Source organism: Gymnoscopelus microlampas (genome assembly GCF_963454915.1).
Source record: "Gymnoscopelus microlampas genome assembly, chromosome: 20".
Taxonomy (NCBI): domain Eukaryota; kingdom Metazoa; phylum Chordata; class Actinopteri; order Myctophiformes; family Myctophidae; genus Gymnoscopelus; species Gymnoscopelus microlampas.
The window spans coordinates 45783552-45806507 of NC_139957.1; the positions used below are offsets into that span (position 1 = coordinate 45783552).

General features: G+C 43.6%; 2 protein-coding genes across 6 annotated transcripts in view; one reads left to right on the forward strand and one right to left on the reverse strand.

Moving 5' to 3' along the window:
* Positions 1 to 18629, reverse strand: part of mia2 (MIA SH3 domain ER export factor 2) — a 42779-nt gene extending 24150 nt beyond the window's left edge. For 3 of the 5 annotated variants that reach the window (XR_014599784.1, XR_014599785.1, XM_084044254.1), the window contains exons 1-9: positions 13830 to 14104; positions 11649 to 11780; positions 10811 to 10832; positions 10419 to 10507; positions 8554 to 8625; positions 6214 to 6324; positions 4789 to 4860; positions 3898 to 4002; positions 1387 to 1509 (exon numbers count right to left, since the gene is read on the reverse strand). Coding sequence is in view for 3 of the 5 variants with exons in the window: in XM_084044254.1 (XP_083900380.1) it covers positions 1387 to 1509; positions 3898 to 4002; positions 4789 to 4860; positions 6214 to 6324; positions 8554 to 8625; positions 10419 to 10507; positions 10811 to 10832; positions 11649 to 11780; positions 13830 to 13979 (876 nt within the window). In the remaining 2 variants the exon portion in view is untranslated. Of the gene's footprint in view, positions 1 to 1386; positions 1510 to 3897; positions 4003 to 4788; positions 4861 to 6213; positions 6325 to 8553; positions 8626 to 10418; positions 10508 to 10810; positions 10833 to 11648; positions 11781 to 13829; positions 14105 to 18510 lie in introns of those variants that run through there. The other 2 variants (XM_084044256.1, XM_084044255.1) reach the window with 2 other exon arrangements.
* On the forward strand, positions 15812 to 17440 carry LOC311036931 (man(5)GlcNAc(2)-PP-dolichol translocation protein RFT1-like; the record flags this gene model as incomplete). Its single annotated transcript, XM_084045942.1, has 1 exon — positions 15812 to 17440. One exon carries the CDS (start codon positions 15812 to 15814, stop codon positions 17438 to 17440), a length of 1629 nt encoding a protein of 542 aa, XP_083902068.1.
* Positions 18630 to 22956: the final 4327 nt, after the last annotated feature.

The window sequence follows — 22956 nt, forward strand, 5'->3', positions numbered from 1 at the left end:
AATGTTTTTTGTTTTGTTTTGTTTTTCATCATATTGCTAATTCTACAGAGCAGCAGCCAGATTTTGGTTGGTTATCAGAATATCGAGAAGCTTTGTTATAAGTCAGTATTACTTTACAAAAAAGGACTTGCCTATTTTCTTGTTTATGTTACATTACAGTCATTTAGCAGACGCTTTTATCCAAAGCGACTTACAATAAGTGCATTCAACATAGGTAGGGAACGAAACTACTAATCACCAGAAGTCTTAAGTGCATTTCCTGTAAAAACAAGCAACCAAGAGTATACCTAGCGCTAAGGTAAAAGTGCAATATATCAGCTACCTACTTTCTTAAACATATGAGATAAAATAGCCAAATCAAATGAGCACGAGCTAATACAAAAGTGTATCGACTAAGCAAGATCCAATACAGCAATACAACAATAGTTCCTACAACTAGTTAACAACAAGTAGGCTAGGCAAAGAGGAAGGGTAGTGTTTCCTGAAGAGGTGGGTTTTCAGCCTGCGGCGAAAGATGGGCAGTGACTCTGCTGTCCTGACATCAGTGGGAAGTTCATTCCACCACTGTGGGGCCAGAACAGAAAAAAGTCGTGACCGTGTCGATCGACCAGAAGGACCGTTATGTTGGCAAATATAACCTTCCAGTTGACAGTGATACATCTCATCTTTGTTTTTATTATCAATAAAAGATAGTGGAAGTAAATTAATCGCAATGCATCACAAATCGCAATAATCGGAATATAATCGAATTGTAGCCCTCTGAATCCAATGGAATCGTTAGGTACCTAGCGATTTCTGCCCCTACAAGACCTGCAGCGCAAGCTTGTAGATCTGCTATTTTCACTACTTTTGTACAACTCTCTTGTACGATGAAGCAGGGCAGTAGTTTATGACACGAGGCGAGTGCTACAGCAGTTATTTTCTGATTGGGGTGCTGGAACAGGGAGCAACCAGGGACCACACACTCAATACTAAAGACAAAGTAAACAGTGCATTACACTCAGAAAACAATTCAAATCGCTCAAATTAAACTATATAAATCCTGAGCGCATCGAGTGTCCGTCTGACCACCCACATACGTTGTTCGGTCAGGAAATCTCGGAGGTGCAAGAACTGCCAAACAAAGTTATGGAAGACACCGCCCGAGTTCTTAATGACGTCATGTTGTTCTTAATGACCCCTCCAGCCCAACCCAAAGTTTGTGTTGGGTTAGATACAATGCAGCCTTATGGCTGATTGATAGGATCAATGAAGAGTATGGAGTGAGTGAGTGAGTGAGTGAGTGAGTGAGTGAGTGATAGGACCACTGAAGTGTGATGGTATGGGTAAGGTAAGGTAAGGTAAGGTAAGGTAAGGTAAGGTATGGAGTGAGTTAATGAGTGGTACCTTGATGTTCTCATCCTTGTAGGTTTCATCCTGCTGCATGCCTCCATAGGACACCTCACACCTCCTCATCTCCTCCTCCAGCTCACTGACACGCTCCACCCAGCCAGAGGTCTCCTGGTGCAACTAGAGAGAGAGAGAGGGACGGAGAGAGAGAGAGAGAGATGTGAGGAGGATGGAGAGATGAGGCAAGGTAGAGGAGGATTATTTTACAGCCACATATTACAATGTGTTACAATTCTTCAAACTTTTATATTTCAGAATCAGATATAAAAATGCGTGCGTGCGTTAGAACTGTGGTGGGATTTGTGGTCAATCAGTAGTAGGAAATGAACCGTTTCCCAAACATTTCAGGTCACGACCCCACAAAATAATCACATATAATCTGGGGACCCCCCCACCCTGACAAGCACATGGAATTGTAGGCATTACATTTAGTTTGACTCGGTTCCACAGATAAATATTGTGAAAATAGCCGAACTACATTGTGAGCTTGTAGATCGATACAAGTCGTAGCGCAAAAGGTCTCCGTTCTATTACAGCATTAGGTTTCATTACTTCATCTTCATCTCAGTGTGTGGTTGGAGTAATAATGTCACGCTGGACCCTGCATCTGAATCTAGACCAGGGTCCAGCTGTGGACGTGGCAGTGGAGCACGAGGTATACTGCTTCCAATGGACCCAGATGTTCCGCCGCATAATGCTCTTCAACACGCTGTCTTCTGAGGAGGACCATCGTGACCCCAGTGACGACAGAAACAGGAAAACGTCCGCTGGAGGTTCCCTACCTTCTCCATCGCTACACCGCCGTGCTGATAGACCGTATCATCTACATCTGGGGGCGGGGCTGATGTGTTTAACCCTCCAAGGCTCTATTCGAACGTGTTTTATGCGTTCGACGTCGACACCTCCAGATGTTTCAAACCCGTGGTTCCTGGCATGGTTCCAGAGGGTTAAGTACCACCACTCGGCTTGTGTCTTGGGGAAGGTCATGTATATCTGTGGAGGACTTGGCCTTGGTTCCACTGGAGGCACTAATGACATCTACACGCTGGACACCAGCCTTTAATTAACACCAGGGGCACTCCCCCGCCCCCCTTTTCAGCACATCAGCATGTTACCGTCCTAGGGACCAGGGGCCAGTTGCACCACCTCACACTAAGTCCAAACTTAGCCTAGTTATAGCTTAAATGGCTTTTAAAAAAGCCATTTAACCGGGTCTGTATCACTGTGTCATTTTTAGATTTCTTTGGCTATTAAAAAATAGCAGATAATAGATTTTTTTTTAAATGTGAAAATGTGTGAAAATCTTTAAATATATATATTTTAAAATATATACATATATAATTAAAGATTTTCACACATTTTCACGATTTTTCAAAAAAATAGCAGATCTACAAGCTCATAGTGCGGCACTCGGTGCCGCACTATGAGCTTGTAGATCTGCTATTTTTGAATAGCCAAAGAAATCTAAAATGACAGAGATGCGTCCCCGGGTTGAATGGGTTAAGCTATAACTAGGCTAAGTGTGAGGCGGTGCAACTGGCTCCCTGGATCTTTGTGTTTGGAGACGAAAGGGTCGACGACTTCATGGTTGGAGGGTTTGACACAGGGAACAGCCGCTGGCTGAACACCTGTTCTGCTCAGAACCTTCCAGAGACAGTCGACTCAGCCTTTGCCTACGACGGAGAGCTGTCTGTACACGTTAAGGTTGGAAGAACTTCAAACCAGACTTCTACAACGGATTCAAGTTTGTCCAAATTCAACTCAGAGAGCTTCTCCTGGAAGAGGGTGGGGCCCAGGGGGGAAAGGCCCGCCTTCAACCATCAGAGAGACGTGCTGTTGCATGGTGGGAGATCGTATCGTGCTCTTCTTTCCTAGCGACGATCTGTACATCCTAGACTTGAGTCCTAGTCTTAACCCATTAAGACCTGGAACTGTGTCATTTTTAGATTTGAGCTAAAAAGCATTATTTTACACTTTGGGCTATTCAAAAATAGCAGATCTACAAGCTCGTAGCGCGGCACCGAGTGCCGCGCTACGAGCTTGTAGATCTGCTATTTTTGAAAAATCGTGAAAATGTGTGCAAATCTTTGAATATAAATATTTTTAAAGCGAACATTTTTAACTCAAATCTTTGCTTCTGGAGGGTCCCTGGAACAACATATTTTGATGGGGGTCCGCGGCCAAATACATATCATTTTGGGGGTCCTTGACATGAAAAAGATTGAGCACCGCTGATATAGAAACATACGTTTTTCAGAAAACTGTTGAGATTTAGGAGACATGTAGAGTCGGCTTCAGGTCTCAATGGGTTAAGACGCTGTGCAAGATAGCGGTTATTCGTCACGCTCTGGAGCGGTCAGAACTCCCACACCACGCCCGGTGGGAGCTGGCAGCCATGACTACCAACTGCGTACCATGACAACGGTAGAGAAAAAGGAAGAACTAAGCAGGATCTTTGCGTTTGTGTGTGTGTGTGTGTGTGTGTGTGTGTGTGTGTGTGTGTGTTACCTGTGCGTTGCTCTGTTGTAGCAGTGCGTTTTCCTCTGCTGCAGAGTCCAAGTTCTTCTGCAGTCTGTCGCTGTTCATGTTGTATACCTTCAGACTGGTGTGAGCCTACACACACACACACACACACACACACACACACACACACACACACACACACACACACACACACACACACACACACACACACACACACACACACACACACACACACACACACACACACACACACACACATTTGTTGGAGGACAGTGTGATGGTTAGATGGTATCTGCGACCACAAGATGTCAGTAAGCGTTAAGCCGAATGTATGCTCCGTCAGACCATGGAAATAGCAGACCTACAAGCTCGTGCCGCGTTGCATGCGGAACACGTTGAGAGCTTGTAGATCGGCTATTTTTGGCACTCAACACCGTTGTGCGTTCAAGTATATATATGTGGCTTCAGTCTGCAGAGAGGAAGAGGTTTTATGTTGAAAGAACATAAACAGGAAGTTAGTTCATTGAGAGAGAGAGACCACAAATGATGCAACGTGTATGCAGAGGTGTAAAGTAACTAAGTACATTTACTCAAGTACAGTACTTAAGTAATATTTTGAGATATGTTTACTTTACTTGAGTATTTACTGTTTTCAGTACTTTTACTTCTACACCACTACATCTCAGAGGCAAATATCCACTACAATTACTTGAAAACTTTAGTTACTAGTTGATTTGTAGATTTCGATTATTATTACAAAACATACATTACCCACTTCAGCCCTATATATATTTTTGGCCATTTGAAAATAGCAGATCTACAAGCTCGCAATGCGTCGCGATGCGACGCATTGTGAGCTTGTAGATCTGCTATTTCAAAAGGAAAAGAGGAGAGGAGAGGAGAGGAGGTCTATACCTGTTCTTCTTGTGACTGTAGGTCCTTGGTTTCTTCTTCAGTTCTTTTCATGCTCTCCTCCAGCTCTGCTATCTGGAAACATGAAACACAAGTCTGGGATCAACTGATCTGTTCTAGAGTGGATCTAACTGTCTGGGATCAACTGATCTGTTCTAGAGTGGATCTAACTGTCTGGGATCAACTGATCTCCTCTAGACTAGCGTTAGTTCATGCAGGACATGGAAGTCTTGCACGCCTAAGCTGTATTCGGCTGTCAGTCAGCGGATGTGAACATCAGCTTTCTATTCCCCATTGAGAGCTCTGCTGGTCATTACATCACACATTCATACTCCAATCACAGCTCACGCCTTAACAAGGAGGTCCCTTTAAATAAGGCTTTGCATTCACTAGATCTCTGCTTGTCTTGCTGCTGCTTCACTGCTGCCTCCTCCACCCCAGCCTCCACCTTTTGATCACAGTCTGGCATAACCATTTTTAGACCTTTTTCAAGTAGTCACAAAATATTTTCAGTGATCACCGTCCTCACGGTGATCCCCTCATTACACACATAGAGGCCTCGTACAATCCGGGGAAAAACATTAAAAACATTCGGTAATCCGTTCCATAGTTGCAGCCAGTTGAAAATAGTCAAAAATACATACTAAAAAAAGAAAAGTACACAGGAGCCGAGATACTGGCTTTTGAAGTCATAAGTTAACCAGGAAGTGGATTGGAGTCTAAATCTTCGAAAAATCATATCTTCTGGTGCTGTGAAGGAAAAAAAAAAAAAATTGAAAAAAATTAGCTTGGACAAAATTCAGGGAATATCTCCAAGAGCGGAGCCTTTAACGCCAAGCTTAACTGTATTCCATTGTTGCAATAAATGGTTAAAATCTACTTTGACGTGAGTGTTTCTGACTGAACTGTCTGGGATCAACGGATCTGCTCTAGAGTGGATATAACTCTCTAGGATCAACTCCTTTTGCAGTTTTCTGATCTGCTCTAGAGCGGAAATAACTTCAGCCGATTTACAAGCCTCGCAACACTTTGTGAGCTTGTAGATCATCCATAGCCTCGCGTAGCCAGACTATATCACTGCGTGGATATGAGTCTGGTGCTACTATTGTTTTTTGCACTGGCATATTTGTCTGGTCCCAGGCTAGATCATCCATTACTTGGAAATAGTGAAAGGCAGATAATAATATTGTTATACTGGAATATGTCAGGATTGAAAAACTGTATTTTCTTGCAAATAAGTAAGTAAGTAAGCAGAGAAATTTGGAAATATTTGCAATATGTTTTTCCTTTTTGTTGTTTTTTAAACTGTACCGAAACCGTGACCCAAAAATCTACGTACGAACCAAACCATATGGTCTAACCGAACCTTTGCAAACCCTGTGTGCGTGTGTGTGTGTGTGCGTGCGTGTGTGCGTGTGCAACACTCACCCTCCTCTCTTGTTGTAAGCGGTCTTCTCGCTGTCTGTCCAGCTGGTCTTTCAGTTGCTCCACGTCTCTCTCCATATCCCGGTTGGAATGCTCCAGCTGTTTGTGTGTAGCCTGGAGGAGAAGAGTGTCAAAAGACCAAAGTCACCATCTATCTATCACACCAACATCATCAAGGCAGTCCTTCAATACAGAGCAGAGACATGGAGAACTACAGTTGCCGCCACCCAGAAGAGTGCAGGTCGTCGTCGACAGCTGTCTGCGCAAGATCCTCTGTATCCGATGGACAGACAGACAGACACCATCAACAGGGAATAACGTTTCGAATTAGAAACAATGAGCCTGAGTTTAATAGAAGATGGAGTAAATGGACAAATTATGGGGCTGCTTGACTAAGTTGGGACAATGAGTGAGACCCAGCAACGACCCCACATCGGAAGTTCGGGCTGTGATCTTTTACTAAGATTATATATGTGGGAAAAAAAAAACTGACAGAAAAACGTGTTGGCAACATAGAGGACACTCCCCCCCTCCCTCTTTTATGTTTTATTTTTAATTTGTTAAGTTAGTATTATTAAATATCACTAGTAGTATCCCCATTATAATTTAACAGGTATTAGTATTAGGATATCTTGCATTAACTGATGTGTAATTACCTATTTATTTTTATTTATAGTTATTACTTTCTGATTATTGCATTTTATTTCAACACTGGGTGTATAGATAGAAAAAAAGAAAAAAGAAAATGTTTGCAAGAAGATAAAGAATGAAATGCAAATATGAAATGTAAACATGAATAAATCTTGCAATAAAAGTATTAACCCATTAAGACCGGGGACGCATCTGCGTCTCATTTTAAGATTTCTTTTGGCTATTCAAAAATAGCAGATATACAAGCTCATAGCGCGGCACCGAGTGCCGCGCTATGAGCTTGTATATCTGCTATTTTTGAAAAAATCTTGAAAAAAAAATGTTTTCGATTTTTTTCAAAATGTTTCAAAATTTCAAAACTTTCAAAAAACCTCAGGTCTTAATGGGTTAAAAAAACAAAAAAAAACAGGGAATAATAATAATAATGAATTGCATTTTTACAGCGCTTTTCCAAGTGCTCAAACCGATTTACAATGGTTCATTCATTCATACAGGGGTGATGCAACTTTGATGATGGAGAGGGCCACTATATTTCCACTATCACTCCAGAGGGACACATTGCATATACTGTCACCTCTTATCTCCATATTTTTAACTTTTTTTCGTAAATGAATGCCATACTTCGCCATTCTTTCTCACACAAAAGTAGCAAAAATAGCCGATCTACAAGCTCAAAACGCGTTGCAGCACAACGCGTTTTGAGCTTGTAGATCTGCTACAGGTGGAAAAGTAAGTGAGCCGTCCGTTCATATGCATTCTCACGCATTTTTTGATATTTAAGATATTTTGAAAATAGCCGATCTACAAGCTCACAACGCGCCACGATGGGGCGCATACAAAATGTATTTGTATTTAAGTTCATACATTTTTAAATCTTGAAAATTCGTGCAAATCTTTGAATCTTTTAAAAATAATTATATTGCTATAAAATCAGTGGTCCTCAAACTTTTTCATGTCAAGGACCCCCAAAATGATATGTATTTGGCCGTGGACCCCCATCTCATAATATGTTGTTCCAGGGACCCCCAGAAGCAAAGATTTGTGTTAAAAATGTTCGCTTAAAAAAAAAAAGAATATATATATATATATATATATATGTCATATTAAAAAAGGGGATGAACCTTCAAATAAGGGACTGCACACTCCAGGGAACAGAGATGGACAACTTACTATTGCATAAGTATTTTATTAGCACGACACGTTTCGCCGTGAGCTTCGTCAGGTGCTATACAAAAGTGTGAGTGTTCAATACAGTGACACATATATAGTGCCATTCATTAGACAGTTCCACCCCTCCAGGCGTGGTATAAATCATTCAATTATTTAAATACATTTCAATACAGGAGAGGGCAGACAAAGATGCTGTATCCATTATTGGTGTTTGTGCAAACAGCATCTTTGTCTGCCCTTTTTTTTATATGTTATATACCTGCTGACTAGACTTGCACCTCCAACGGGGTTTTTTGGATGTGCAGGAGTCCCCTTTTTGTTCTATATATATATATATATATATGTATTCAAATATTTGCACACATTTTCACAATTAAAAAGAAGTAGCAGACCTACAAGATGTAGGTCTGCTACAGATCTGTTATTTCTGAATAGCCAACAGAATGTAAAATGACTGGGATGCGTTCCCGGTCTTAATGGGTTCATAATATAAGATGCTCATGTGTGTTCAGTGTGTCTTACCTCCAGATGTTCTGTCTTCTCCGTCTGAGCCAAAACGCCGCTGTCTCTCAACGTCATCTCCAGCTCATCATACTGAACACAGAGAGTTGTTTTTTTATTCACACTGTGCATCTATATTGTCTTTATGTTGATAATTACACTAGGTAAATGGCTTTTTTCATTTCTGATTTCAATTCGTATTGTATTTCTGTTGTGCAGTGAGGTGACATTAACTTTATAAACCACACTGTGTCCTTTTTTTTAAATTTGATCTCACATGCACTGATCTGATTTCATATTATATTGTTGCTTTAATTGTGGGAAAAAAACAAAAACTAAAACACCCTACCCCACACATCCAGGTTATTAGGACATTTAACTCTTATTGATTTCCTCATCATGCCAAAAAGCATCCTTCTGTTTTCAAAGACTTTGTTGTCAGGTTGAGCTCTCACATGTTTAAACAAATCGCACACCCACCCCCCCAAAACAATTATTACACAACATTTAAAAGGCAATAATTGTAATTTGGTAGAGCAGTGCCTTTAAAAGAGCAGTTCACCTGAAAAATTACTTATTTTCTATCAATTGCACACCCTATGAAGCCTTGAATCCATGGATTATTTTTTGTTTTTGTCGCATTCCTAAGCTAATAATTAGATTCCCGTCTCCTACCGGCTAATGTATCCGGTAGGAGACACAAAGTAGATTATTTGTGTCTCCTACCGGAAATACACACGGTCATCAAATTATTGTTTTAGGAATGCCACAAAAACAAAAATAAATCCATGAAATCAAGGCTTCATGGGGTGTGTAATTGGGGGTGCTCCTTCCATTCCGACATCTCGCCACTCCGACTAGTGGCTTCCGCGTGCGGTTAGGGTTAGGGTTAGGGTTAGGTATAGGGTTCGTTAACGTCGGAAAGGCGACATGTCGGAAAGGCGAAATGCACCCGTGTAATTGATTGAAAAGAAGTCATTTTTTGGGTGAACTCCTCCTTTAAGCCATTAAAGGGATTGTAGCGCCCAAGTCCTATACTTTGGTGCTACCGGTTACCGAGGGAGTTCTGACGTGTGTTCAATAACTGACGGTCCAAACGTCCATGGAATTCATAAACAATGTTTTATTCTGTAGCCTATCAGTGCCAGTCCCTTCAGCATACAGTAAATAAATACATACATAAATAAATACACAGCTAACAGACCAGCAGCTTCTCTGAACGCAGTGGAAAGCTGTTTGTCTCTGCCACTGGCAAACACCTGTGCTTGATTACAGACCCTGTTTAAGTACCTAGGGCAACCTTGGCCTTGACCACGCCCTGCGGTGATGTCATAAAATTAGAAAACGAGTCAAGCGGCTCAAATGGCTCTTACAGGGATAGTTCATAGTTCACCCCTAAAATGACTTGTTTTCTATGGGGTAGTCTCCCCATGAGACTTCATGGATATTTTTCGTTTTTGTCGCATTCCTAAGACAATAATTTGATGATCGGCTGGTCCGCTGGGTGTGTGTGTGTGTGTGTGTGTGTGTGTGTGTGTGTGTGTGTGTGTGTGTGTGTGTGTATATATATATATATGGGGTGACTAATCGATAGAAAAAAGGTGAACTTTTTGGGTGAACTATCCCTTTAAGACCCGGGGTCGATTCTACAAAATGCCTTATAAAATCAGTAGTTCTCACACTTTCCCAAAAAATAAATAGCAGATGTACAAGCTCTCAGCGCGGCACAAAGTGACGCGCTGAGAGCTTGTACATCTGCTGTTTTTGAATAGCCAACACTAAAAAAAAATCTAAAATGACACAGATGCTTTCCTGGTGCCAGTAGACAATGAGGGTCATATAGGTTCATACTGACCATAGGTCATAGGTCATAGGTTCATACTGACCTCATGTTGACATTTGCTGAGCGTCTCCAGGACTTTACATTTCTCATTCAACAGTTCTGCTACCTTCACCGCCATGTGTCTCTCCCTACCTGAGACACAACACAAAAAAAATCATGATTATTATGTTTTATTCTTTTATGACATATCCTCTACTAACATTAACATAATATGTATGAAGAAAGGACAACATTTAGGCTCAATATTCCTCATACTGTAGGAATTCCCAATTCATCATCATCTTATATTTACAAATGAAAATATATGTAATATTTCTTAAGCACTCTCTTGGACAAAGAGGCTCATTTGTACCAGGAGGATACATTAATGATGTGTCTGTGATGTTTTCATTCAACTAGTGAATAGAGGTCAGTGAATGGCTAACGGACACTTACTTCTATACATCCTGCTTTTGACCTGTGGGGGGAGAGGGGGGAGGGGGGGAGGAGAGAGAGCATAATACTGTTAGATCTGTCATCATAAATGACAAGTATTGATTCAAGAAACAACAAAACACTGTGTGTGTGGGGGGGGGGGCTTTCTAAGGGCGTTTGTGTCAATATTTCAAGGGACAATCTTTATAGGTAAGCAATTAAAAGTTTTCAACGGGGCCTGAAAATTAAGGCCCGGCCCTAACTGGGCCCTACTGGGCCGACCCGAGGAACAATTAGTCAATTACCATACGTTTAGGCCCGAAAAACCCTGAGTAGATTGGACCTTCTGTTCCTGAGATAATGGCCGACACATCTTGAAAACGGCCACTTTCGCCCATTTTCCATCGCCAATTTTTGATTGAGTTTTGGCCATTTTCGCCCGTTCTTCTTTAATAACACGGGCTAGGAAGGTCAGACGGCGACAAACTAAATACCAGAGTAAAACTCACTTTGACCCAAAGCTCAGTGGCCTTGTCAGAGTGTCTGCCCTGAGACTGGGAGGTCGGGGTTCGATTTTCCCCTGAGCAAGCAGATGTACTCTAACAGCTCAGTGGTAACACATTACAATTCCAGCACTTGTGCAGGAGACCCGGGTTTGGAATGTCATTCAACAGACATGATGATAGGGTGCAGCTTTAACACCATAACGATGCTCAACTGATCAGCCACTACTGTGTGTGTGTGTGTGTGTGTGTGTGTGTGTGTGTGTGTGTGTGTGTGTGTGTGTGTGTGTGTGTGTGTGTGTGTGTGTGTGTGTGTGTGTGTGTGTGTGTGAGTGAGCGTGTGTGTGTGTACTTACAGAACTATAACATCGACAGCTGAACACCAGTAATGTGACCAGCCCGACCAGGCTGGACACGATGACCGGTTCCCATGGTAACCCGTATACGTCTGGTCCCGGTCTGATGTCATCAGGTAGCGCCGACACCACCTGGGGGAGGGGGGGACAGAACAAAATATATCTCTGGTCAATCTCTGTCAATCAATGACCCTAAAACAACAGTTCATCAACTTGATCGAATTGCAGGAAATGTTTTGAGTATGCATCTCATCCAACCAGAATGTTTTATTGTGGATGTGTACTTTTTACACCTACAGTACACTGCTTTCCTCACCATAAAGTACACAATGCCCCAGAAATTAGCTCCAGACAGACCAGTGGCGGCACCAGCTGAAATCTGATTGGCTCCTGAAGTGAACCAGTTAATACAATTGATATTTTCCACCTTAAAGGAATAGTTCACCCCCAAATGACTTTTTTTCCTATCGATTAGTTACTTGAATTCATAGATATTTTTGTTTTTGTCGAAATCCTAAGCCAATAATTTGATGACCGGCAGCGGTTCTGGTAGGAGACACAAAAAGAGTCTCCTTTGTGTCTCCTACTCGGAACCACTGCCTACCGGTCCACTGGTCATCAAATTATTGGCTTAGGAATGTGACAAAAACAAAAGAAATATCCATGAATTCAAGAGGGTTAGTATTCAAGTAGCCATTTGTTGGGCAACCATTCATGACACAACACTGAGTTCAGCTCACGTAAATCGCCCTAATCACCATTTTTCAGTATACTACGCAAGCACGCATTAAGTTGCACAGTCTCTGCAAATTACGCAAAGGCCCTGCCCCTGATCTAGAAACATCCTACAGTAGATCCTTAAAAATGTTAAATATCAGACTCTACCTCAACCCCCTAGCACTTCTCTCTCCTTCTTGTCACCTGTGTTGGACTGATGATAGTTCACCATGACTACAACTATACAGAATGTGATTCAGACACATGTTAGGTTCATTGTTGTTTTTAAACTGGTATCCTAGTTTCTTTGAGACACTGCATTGTTCTCTCTGCACTCTACCTGAGTGACTATTTACCTTGTTTTCTATAGGACGTCTTACCTCACGTACTATGTGTAAATAATATGTAGATCATTTGTTTGTTTCTTATTGATTGATCTTTCGTCCCCCTTGCCACCCCTCCCTCTTCTTCTTCTTCCTTTTCTTTTTTATGGAAATAACAAAAACAATGAAGCTTGCACAAAAACTAATTTCACCCACTGTGTTACACCTATAAACCTGTGATCATGTGACAATAAAGTTGAAATAAAGAATGACAATAAAGTCGTGGTGGTGTCATGGTGGCCTGCTACCAACTGCTGATCAAATAGATATGGTCTTGTTGACTTGTTTTGTCAATAACATTACAGCAGTGCAGAACACAATGACGAAACTGAAGTAAATGATAGTATAGCAATGCCTGTGAGAGTATCACAAGAACACAGCCCCAACACAGTTGTGTTGTGTTCCCACAACAACAACAACAACAGCACACAGATGGTCACTCACAACAAAAGACAACCATCATCATTATGATCCAATTGTACCAGCTGAGGGAAAACACTGATACAGATGTCACACACCACCATCACAACAACAAGACACGTTAAATACATCATAACCACGCTAATATCTGATCTACAAGCTGCTCACAGTCAGTCACAACACAAAGATCTGCTATTTTCAAATGGCCAAAATGTACACAGGGCTTAAGTGGTTAATGTAGGTTTTGTAATAATAATCAAATCTACAAAGTAAATTAGTAACTAAAGTTTTCAAATAATTGTAGTGGAGTAAAAGTACAATATTTGCCTCTGAGACGTAGTGGAGTAGAAGTAAAAGTACTGGAAATTGTTAATACTCCAGTAAAGTAAAAAATACCTCAAAACTATACTTAGGTACAGTATTGAGTAAATGCACTAAGTTACTTTACACCACTGACAAGTGGTGTAAAGTACAAGCTAACAACGCGTCACCTCAGCTTGTAGGTCACTTATTTTCATATAACTTACACCGGCACACACACGCACACACACACACACACACACACACACACACACACACACACACACACACACAGCAGTGCCAGTATGACCCTCGAGGCTAACATGCTACATGCTAACAACAGTAGCACAGTGCCACATACATCCAGGACTGTCTCCCTGGCGGAGCGGTACAAAGCCTCCGCCGTCGCGCTGAAGTCGGCCGGCGGTGTCACGGCGCTCGCGCTGCTGCTGCCCGCCAACACGGTGCTGCTCACCGCCACGGACAGCGGCGTCGTCGGTTCTTCCGTCATTTCGTCTTCCGTTAATATTATTACTTCATTTGACTAAATACATAATGTTTTTAAGTTTCATTTATAGAGGTAATAACGAGGACAACGAGCCGCTCCGGCTGGCTGTCAAAACCGGAGTAGCGGCACACACACACTGTCTCACAACACACTCGTCACGGTAAACTGTAGGAAAACCCCCCTTGGTTCCTATTCGTTTGTTCGGCGCTCATATCTGGTCTAGAGCCCGCCCTACTGTATCCGGTCATTTCCACGCACACATGCATAGCAAACAGGCTGTTTCCGTATTCGCTCTCGAGGCCGGATGTGCAACCTTACACAGTGAAGTGATCCCACGGAGACGGTTGGAGAGAGGGTCAAACCATGTTCAACATTTGTAGGGGGGAGGCGAGTAAATAATGCATGTCCAGAGGCACTTCCGATGTGTAATAAATACTTCTATGATATGTGAACGATGTATAAGAACTATGTAATGTTAGTTTGTAGATAATACATACAACATATGGTTGTTTTTAACTCTTTAAAAGCATTGCGTAGTTGTACCGGAACCCTCCCACCGGAGTGGTCAATTCTTAACGTCACCAATTGTAAAACGCCACACTGGCAGAACGGAGTTCATTTAAAGTGACAAGTGAAGATATAATAATAATAATAATAATAATAATAATAATAATAATAAATCCACACAATGAGAAACTTCAAACACACTGGTAAATTGTTATTTATTAAACAATTTATGACCAATTAATTCATTAATCAATTAATTAAATCAATTCATGTTTATATTTTTAATATTATTATTTCTTAAAGGTAGGGTAAGTGATATTTTTTGGTTAAAACAAAAAGTATTTTGTTAAAAGGTTGAAACACTATATTCTGATAGTAATCATTGCTATAGAGTGTTTGTTCAGTAACAGGAGTCTCCCCGTCTCTCCAGCTCTTTAATAAACAGAAAATGCATTTTCCGGTAGGTGTCAAAATCTCAGCCAATCAGGAGAAAGTACCCATTTTTAAGCTTCATTTATATAGTGTTCCAGTTCCAATTTTGTTTGCTCATTTCTTAGTGTCATCACTTCCAATTTCGCTTGTTTAATCTTTATCCTGATTGAGTTCTCTGTCCTGGTTGGATAAAATTGGAAATGAAACTGAAACTGAAATTAAAATGCATTTTCTGTTTAATAAAGAGGTGGAGAGACAAGGAGACTCCTGTTACTGAACAAACACTCTATAGCAATGAGTACGATCAGAATATAGAGCTATTTAACACTTATTTTAACCAAAGAAAATCACTTTACCCTACCTTTAATTAACTAGAGGTTTGTGCCACTAGGCCTATGTGGCCCTCACATAGAGTTTGGGCCGCTTTGCAGCCCTCACACCTACGTCGCCCTTCTGTTGTCGTGGTCAGTCGGCTGGCCGATGCCATATTTGGTCGCGCATATCAACCAAAACTTCATATATATATGGTAGTGATAGTTCTAGAGCTCCATATATATGGAGCTGACTGATTTGGTTGCGCCTGATGCCATGATGACACATTGAGGTTACACAACACACTCCATATTTGGGCGTAGCTGCATTGGGAAATCCTTCTATGGTTATGGCTGAGTCATATAGTGACATGAGCATGATGACGTGGTCATAACGTAATGGCATCACGTCATTTAGCAACTTATAGGTAACGAACCGCCCGTTTAAGTAGTTGCCAACACTGCTTACAACGTGGCAGTTTTATTTTTAACGCTGTTACGTTAACGCTGTGTTTGTTCCTGATCCCGTGGAAGGAAGGAGGGAAGTGGGAATCTCCCATGGTTCCTGCAGGTCAAGTCTTCAAAATGAGCTCCCGGAACATTCTGAGGAATGCGTCCAAACTCGCGTCCTATAACATATCGCTGCAGGTCCTGTTCCGTGTGCTCACGTTCCTGGTGAACGCGTTCACGCTGTGGTTCGTGTCCAACGAGATGAAGGCCTGTTACAGCAGCCTGACGCTGCTCTACTCCACGCTGGTCTTCTTATCCAGGGAGGCCTTCCGTAAGGCCTGTCTGAGCCGGGCGTCGGGGTCGGGCCACAACTGGAGACAAGTGATCAACCTGCTGTGGTTTATACTGGTGCCTCTGGGCATGGTGTGGGCGTCCCTCCTGGTCTACGTGTGGCTGTATTTCCTGGACGTCCCGGTAGCGGCACTGTCTAGGGAACCTATCCCGCACTACGGCCCCGCGGTGCAGATCTACGCCTGGGCTGCGGTGCTGGAGCTGCTGGCCGAGCCGTTCTGGCTCCTCTCCCAGGCACACATGTTTGTCAAGCTGAAGGTGATAGCGGAGAGCTTGGCCATGATCGCCAAGTGCATCCTGACCATTGTACTGGTGGTGTCCGCTCCTAACTGGGGACTTTACATCTTCGCTGCGGCTCAGTTCGTGTACTCGGGCATCCTCGTGCTGTGCTACGCCGCCTATTTCAGACGCTTCCTGGGTTCCGACGAGGCCGACAAGTACTTTCCCGTGCACAACACCAGAGATCTGCTGCCCTGGCGGAACAACAGAGATCCTCTGATCGACCGGACGATGGCCAGGCTGACGCTGAGCTTCTTCTGGCAGTCCTTCCTGAAGCAGATCCTGACGGAGGGCGAGCGGTACCTGACCCTAACCAAGGTCCTCAGCCTGGACGACCAGGGCGTCTACCACACCATCACCAACCTGGGCTCCATGGTGGCGCGCATCATCTTCCAGCCCATCGGGGAGAACTTCTACGTCTTCTTCGCCAAAGTGCTGGAGAGAGGCCGCGACGCCAGGAATCAGAAACGGGAAGAGGTGGCCAGCGCCGCAGAGGTCCTGGAGTGTCTGCTGAAGCTGATGCTCGTGATCGGCCTGATCATCACGGTGTTCGGCTGGTCGTACTCTCACCTGGCTCTGGACATGTACGGAGGCTCGGAGCTGAGCGGCGGCGAGGGCCCCACGTTGCTGCGATGCTACAGCTTCTACGTGCTCCTGATCGCCATCAACGGCGTGACCGAGTGCTTCGTGTTCGCCGCCATGAGCCACAAAGAGGTGGACTGGTACAACCCGGTGATGCTGGGCCTCTCTGGGACCTTCCTGGTCCTCTCCTACGCTCTGGCGTGGGGCGCGGGGAGCTTCGGCTTCATACTGGCCAACTGCCTCAACATGGGCCTCCGGGTTCTCTACAGTCTAGTCTACATCCGCCGCTACTTCCAGCAGAGTCAGTGGAGGCCGCTGCGCGGCCTGAGGCCCTCCCCGGCCCTGCTCATCGTCCTGGCGGCCAGCGTGGTCGTCACCGCCATCTCGGAGGGTATTTGCTGCGATGGCGGATGGTTGTGGAGGACGGCTCACATAGGCGTGGGAGCGGTGTGTCTACTGATGGTGCTGCTCACCGTGCTCTTTACAGAGCATAAACTCATTCATTTTGTCAGGACTCAGCTTTTGCCTCATAGCAGGAAGAAACTCATGTAATTAAGATGTGGAGAGGCCCGTCTACGAACCGGAAGGGTCGCCAAGTTGGGTGAGAAACGTTTCATTGAAATCAGTGGCTGTGAAGTTCCCCGGCTCAATGCTTTGGACCTGTGGTTCTAAAAGTGGGGTTTGGGGACCCCCCCGGGGTCCTTGAGGGGGTTCCAGGGGGGTCCCCAGCAAGACAGTTAGGAACCAAATGAACCCATACAGGTTTGTAACTATGACAGTGTACAAATGGAACCAAATGATAATCCTTCCAGGTCCATTTGTACACTGTCAAGAGTTATGGGTGTCCATCTGTGGAGTAATGCATAGAAAACTGGGGGTCCTTGAAATTAAAATGTTTGAGAATAGCCCCACTTTAGACGCACCTGTTACCTGTTACGGCTTGGAATAAAAAGTATTTGAAGTGACACCACACTCACACATGAAAGTGTGACACCAAAAGCAAACGCCTGGATCTAAAGTAAACAGGAATGTTCTACAACGCACCCTTTCACAAGCTGTCAACCGGAAGCAATCATTATTATCAAACACACTTTCTTTTAAAATCTGCATTTCACAAAACAAATAAGAAACCTTTCATGGAGGATGTGATGTTTCTTATAATAAGTGTGACCTGTTTTAGGTTATAATAACAATCACGTTCAAACCTCAGAGTAGAACACAATGCAGTCGGGAATTGCATTCACACACACACAATGATTATTAATATATACTAGACCATACCCGGTCGGCGCAGCCGTGGGGGGATATACGCACATGATCTGGCAACCCGGGAGGCAGTTTGTCCCATAGCTGGGCAGCCGCAGCTATGGGACGACATTCTTTGACACAAAAACGCTAATAAGAAGCTGGGATTTGATTAAATTGAAAAACGGGCTTCACAGTTGTGTTCAGGTGGTAATGGTCAATGGCTGTGTGCAAAATCAGAGCAATTGGTCCAGCCAGTGAGGAGAACCGGGTAGCTTCACCACCACCACCACTACAAACGCACGCACAGAGGTTACTAGAATTATAGTAGGATAGTAGGATATCCAGCCAATGTTCTAATAGCCATCCATACTCACCACATCAACTTCATCGACATCCATTTGAAACCGAGGAAAAGCTTCAAATTCACATTTTATGTGACATCTGGTGGGCCGTACAGTAATAATGACTACAGTACCTGCTGGCTCTCAGTCTAACTGAGGAATGTTGAATGACGTTGGAATACCAGGGCTGGCCTGACAGCTGAGAAGTAGGCTGGGCAACATGCCTGACTGACACAAAGCCACAAAGACACACGCCACTACCATGTGTTAAAGGGATAGTTCACCCAAAAAATGACTTACTTTTTCTATGGATTAGTCACCCCATGAAGACTTGAATTCATGGATATTTTTTTACTTTCTGTCGCATTCCTAAGCCAGTCATTTCATGACCAGCAGACCGGTAAGGCAGGTAGCAGATACAAAGTCTCCTACCGGAAGCGCTGCTGGTCATCAAATTATTGTCTTAAGAATGGGACAAAAACTAAAAAATATCCATGAATTCAAGTCTCCATGGGGTGAGTAATCGATAGGGAAAAAAAGTCATTTTGGGGGTGAACTATCTCTTTAATTAGATCCGCTGGTTTACCACTGGCTGCACGGCTCAAAAGAGTTCAGTATCGGGGAAGGAACTGCCAGCGCTCGCAGAAATGTCCTTCGGGTGCTTTTAATTTAAATTAATTTAGATTAATTAAAAGCACCCGTAGGACATTCATGAGAGTGCTAGCAGTTCTTTCCCTGTATTGTACTGAGGTACAGGCAAACATACAATAACTGGCTCCTATCAGGAGGGCTTAATGTTGTCACTAGACTGTACTGGGGAGCACAACATCCTGTCCCAAATTGGCAAGTGGCTTATAAGTTGTTTCAATGCAGGCATTTTTGAGTGGTGCAAGCCACTCCTACACTTGACCGTGTGTGTGTGTCCGTCCGTCCGTCCGTATGTTTGAGCACGGCCTCAACAGCTGCAGCTGATTGCAACACAAGGATGCAACCAGTTACACTAATTAACTCATCACAGGCACCACTCTCTTCACACTGGGTGTGATTTTTTTTTTAGTTTGGACAGTTCTTTTTTCTTTTCTCTTTATCTCCAAATGTAGTCATTATGCCAATCCCCATTCCATTAGTAGCACCAGTCTCTAAATTACATTTTCATAATATTTCAAATATAATGTAAAATATATTATTATAGATTGGTTGGGGTGGGAGGGTTTGAACATTCCAATATTCCTTATTAAGACCATTAGAATGTTCAGATATGATCAAATCCCTAACCCACATGGCCCATGAATTGCCTAATTAACCAATCAAAACCGGGAATGCGTCTGTGTCACTTTAGATTGTAGCTGTATATATCGCCTCTGTCGGGGTGGAAACCTCATAAGTTCCAAAACTCTTACTTTTCAGGATTCTAATTAAAAGGCATCAAAAGTAGCAGATCTACAAGCTCAAAACGCGTGAGCTTGTAAACCTTGAATTAGTAATTTTGCGGGGGAACAATTCCTTTAATGATACAGTGAGATAGAATGTAGTAAAGAGTAATGAGTAAATATGTTGCTACCTGAACAGTCAGCCATGTAATGAGCTCTCTGGCTGCCAGGCCTTGGATGATGAGGTCACAGAGGAACTGCTGAACACGGGTCACAACCCGCTCCGTCGCACCTATGTCTACTGAGACAAAAACAAAACGTGGACACACTTAAGCCATGTATGATTTATAGCTTATGTCGTACTACGGTGTCGTGCGGCGAAATCTACAAGCTCACATTGTGGCACATCTCGACGTGTTGTGAGCTTATCATTTGGCTACTTTCGCTATTTAAAAATAATTTTGTCTGTAAAACATATGTCCCAAAAGGACACCAGGTTGAAATTGGTTAATGGTATTTGTGCATAATAAATAATAATACGAAATATGGGGCAATAGAAGGGATATAAACTGCATCAATAGTCATGAGACTGATTAAAAACCATTATAGAGATGTTTATAGAAGGCAAAAAATAAGGGGAAATTAATCTTAAGAAAGATGTTTGACCAAAAACTAAAGAATGATAACAAGTTATTTCGATCAAGTTAGTTTTTTTCCCATGATAATTACATCATACACATACAGTACTGCATAGCAAATAGTTTTTAATTAGCCAGATTGACCATTTTGGTTAAGCCTAGTAGTAGTTAAACTGACAACAAAACTTCTAGTATATAGCTACAATCTAAAATGGGTTGAAAGCATGGCCTAATCATTAGGCCATTATATTTTTTTAATATTTATATGCATTAGGCCCTAATGCATATAAAACTGCGGGTCCTAGAAAATTAAATGGCTGACAATCACTGTATGCTGTGCTGTGCAGTGCTGTGCTGTGCTGTGCAGTGCTGTGCTGTGCTGTGCTGTGCTGTGCTGTGCTGTGCTGTGCTGCGCTGCGCTGTGCTGTGCTACTGTACCTTCTCTGGACTGTGGTGAAGTTAGTCGGTCCAGAGGATGGGTGCTGTCCTCTTTCCCTTCTTCATTGGTTTTCTCTGCCTCCTTCTCGTGTCCTCTCTCTTTTCCCATAAACACATTAATTAAAATAAACATTGTCAAGCCAAGATACACTAGGATCATGTTTGAAGACATATCTTATAGAAATACCTTTTTGGGCAGCATCGGCGACATCCGATTTCCCTACGATGAAATCCTCTTTCATTCTCCCCAGCAGCGTGTAGAGTTTCTGCAGGGCGACGAGCATCCTGGACTCATCGTCCTCCTCCTGCGGAGAGTCAGCCGGCCTTCTGCCGGGACTCACCAGCATCTCCATGTGGTGATGCAGGAGTCCCTCCATATCGGACAGTATGGACAGGTCGTGTTCCCGGTCTTCGGCCGGGGCTCCAGAGCTGCCCAGGTTGTAGTCCAGCCACTGCAGCTTGAGTCGGCCGAACACCTCCAACAGAAGGACCGCTTCGTCCACGCTCACGTGGGCCACGAGGCTCTTGTATTGTCTGGAGACGGACGCTGCCGTTTTCCTCGCGTCCGTGTCTGACGCTTGGGAGTGGGGTTGGGGCTGTATTGAGTGAACCTGGGGAAGAGAAGAGGCCCGGGCTTCGGGAAGGGGAGTGGAGGAAGGCTCGGGCCGGGCCTGTGACTGGGAGACGGTACTGGGAGAGCTGGCGTGCAGATCTTGGATGTGAACTTGTTCCGGGGTAGAGTCCGTGGTCGTCGTGTCCCGTTCTGGTTCAGGAGCTGTGGAAGCCTGCGGTTCTAGTATCTCCTCTACCCCTATCAGTTCTGGGTCTCTAGATTCTAGTTCTCTGGGTTCTGGGTCTCTGGGTTCTGTTTCTCTGGGTTCTAGTTCACTGGGGTCCTGGTTGTCGGTGCTGGGGGTCGGGCTGAAATAACTAAAGGTGTTCATGAACAGACCAAATGCTCCTCCGCTCTCTGTCTTCTCTCTGGCTGTGTTTGTGTATTCAGAAACAACGACAGACTCCTGTACAGGATCATTTGAAACGTCATTTGTCTGTTTACTCTCGACAGCATCTCCATCATGTGAGGCTGAAACCCTCCCTTCTGTCTCTGTCTGGCCAGTGAATCTGTTATCATTATTTATCTTCAGCAGCTTATCAGCCTCTTCCTTCACCCCTGTGTTGTGCTTGTGTAAGTTTATCTTCTTATCTTCCCCCTCTGTTTTAATGTCTTCATCTTTGACATATTCTTGGTTATCGGAATGTGTTTGTGTTGCCATCATGTCATTGGAGGATTCTGTCTCATCCGAATACAGTGGATTATTGTCTCGATGCTCGATTGCTACTGTCGGATCAATAATCACTCTGTTAAGTTCACTGCCGCTCTGACTGGAGGTGAGCCCACTGACTGTGATGTCACTCACTATATCATCAATATCCTCATTCTCACCTCCTCCTGATAAAATGAGTTTTCTCTCATCAGACTCAACACCTTCCACAGAGTGTCTTCCCTCTAGTTCTTTCTCCTTCACTTCCTCCCTCCTCTCCTCATCCCTTTCCTCCGGCTTCATCTCCTCAGCGAGCGTCTCCTGGCTGTCATCCCTCCATCCCGCTGATATTAGACCGATGTGGTCCCTCACCTCGCCCTCCTGTGTCCTTGTCATCCTTTCCTCCACAGAGTCGTAGAGGTGACTCTCATTGAGACCTTCCACCACAGCAGCTTCGACCCTTGTGTTCAAGTCTTTTGCCCACGTGTCGTTGTTGTTATCAAGGCTCTCCTCCTCTTCTTGACTCCTCTCCTCCTCTTTATTCCCTTCTTTTTCCTCCTCCTCCCTCTTTTCCTCTCTCCGTTCCTCTTCCTGCTGCAGGGTTTCAGTCTCTTTGCTTTCAGTGTCGGTGGTCGTTTCAGAGTAAAGTATCCCCACGTCGATCTCATCTTCAGGCCCTTCCTCGTTGCTTACTGACTGTTGTCTGTCAGTAGTGATATTTGTAGACTGGAGACTCTTCTCACTATTAAACTCAGAACTGGATGGATGTAA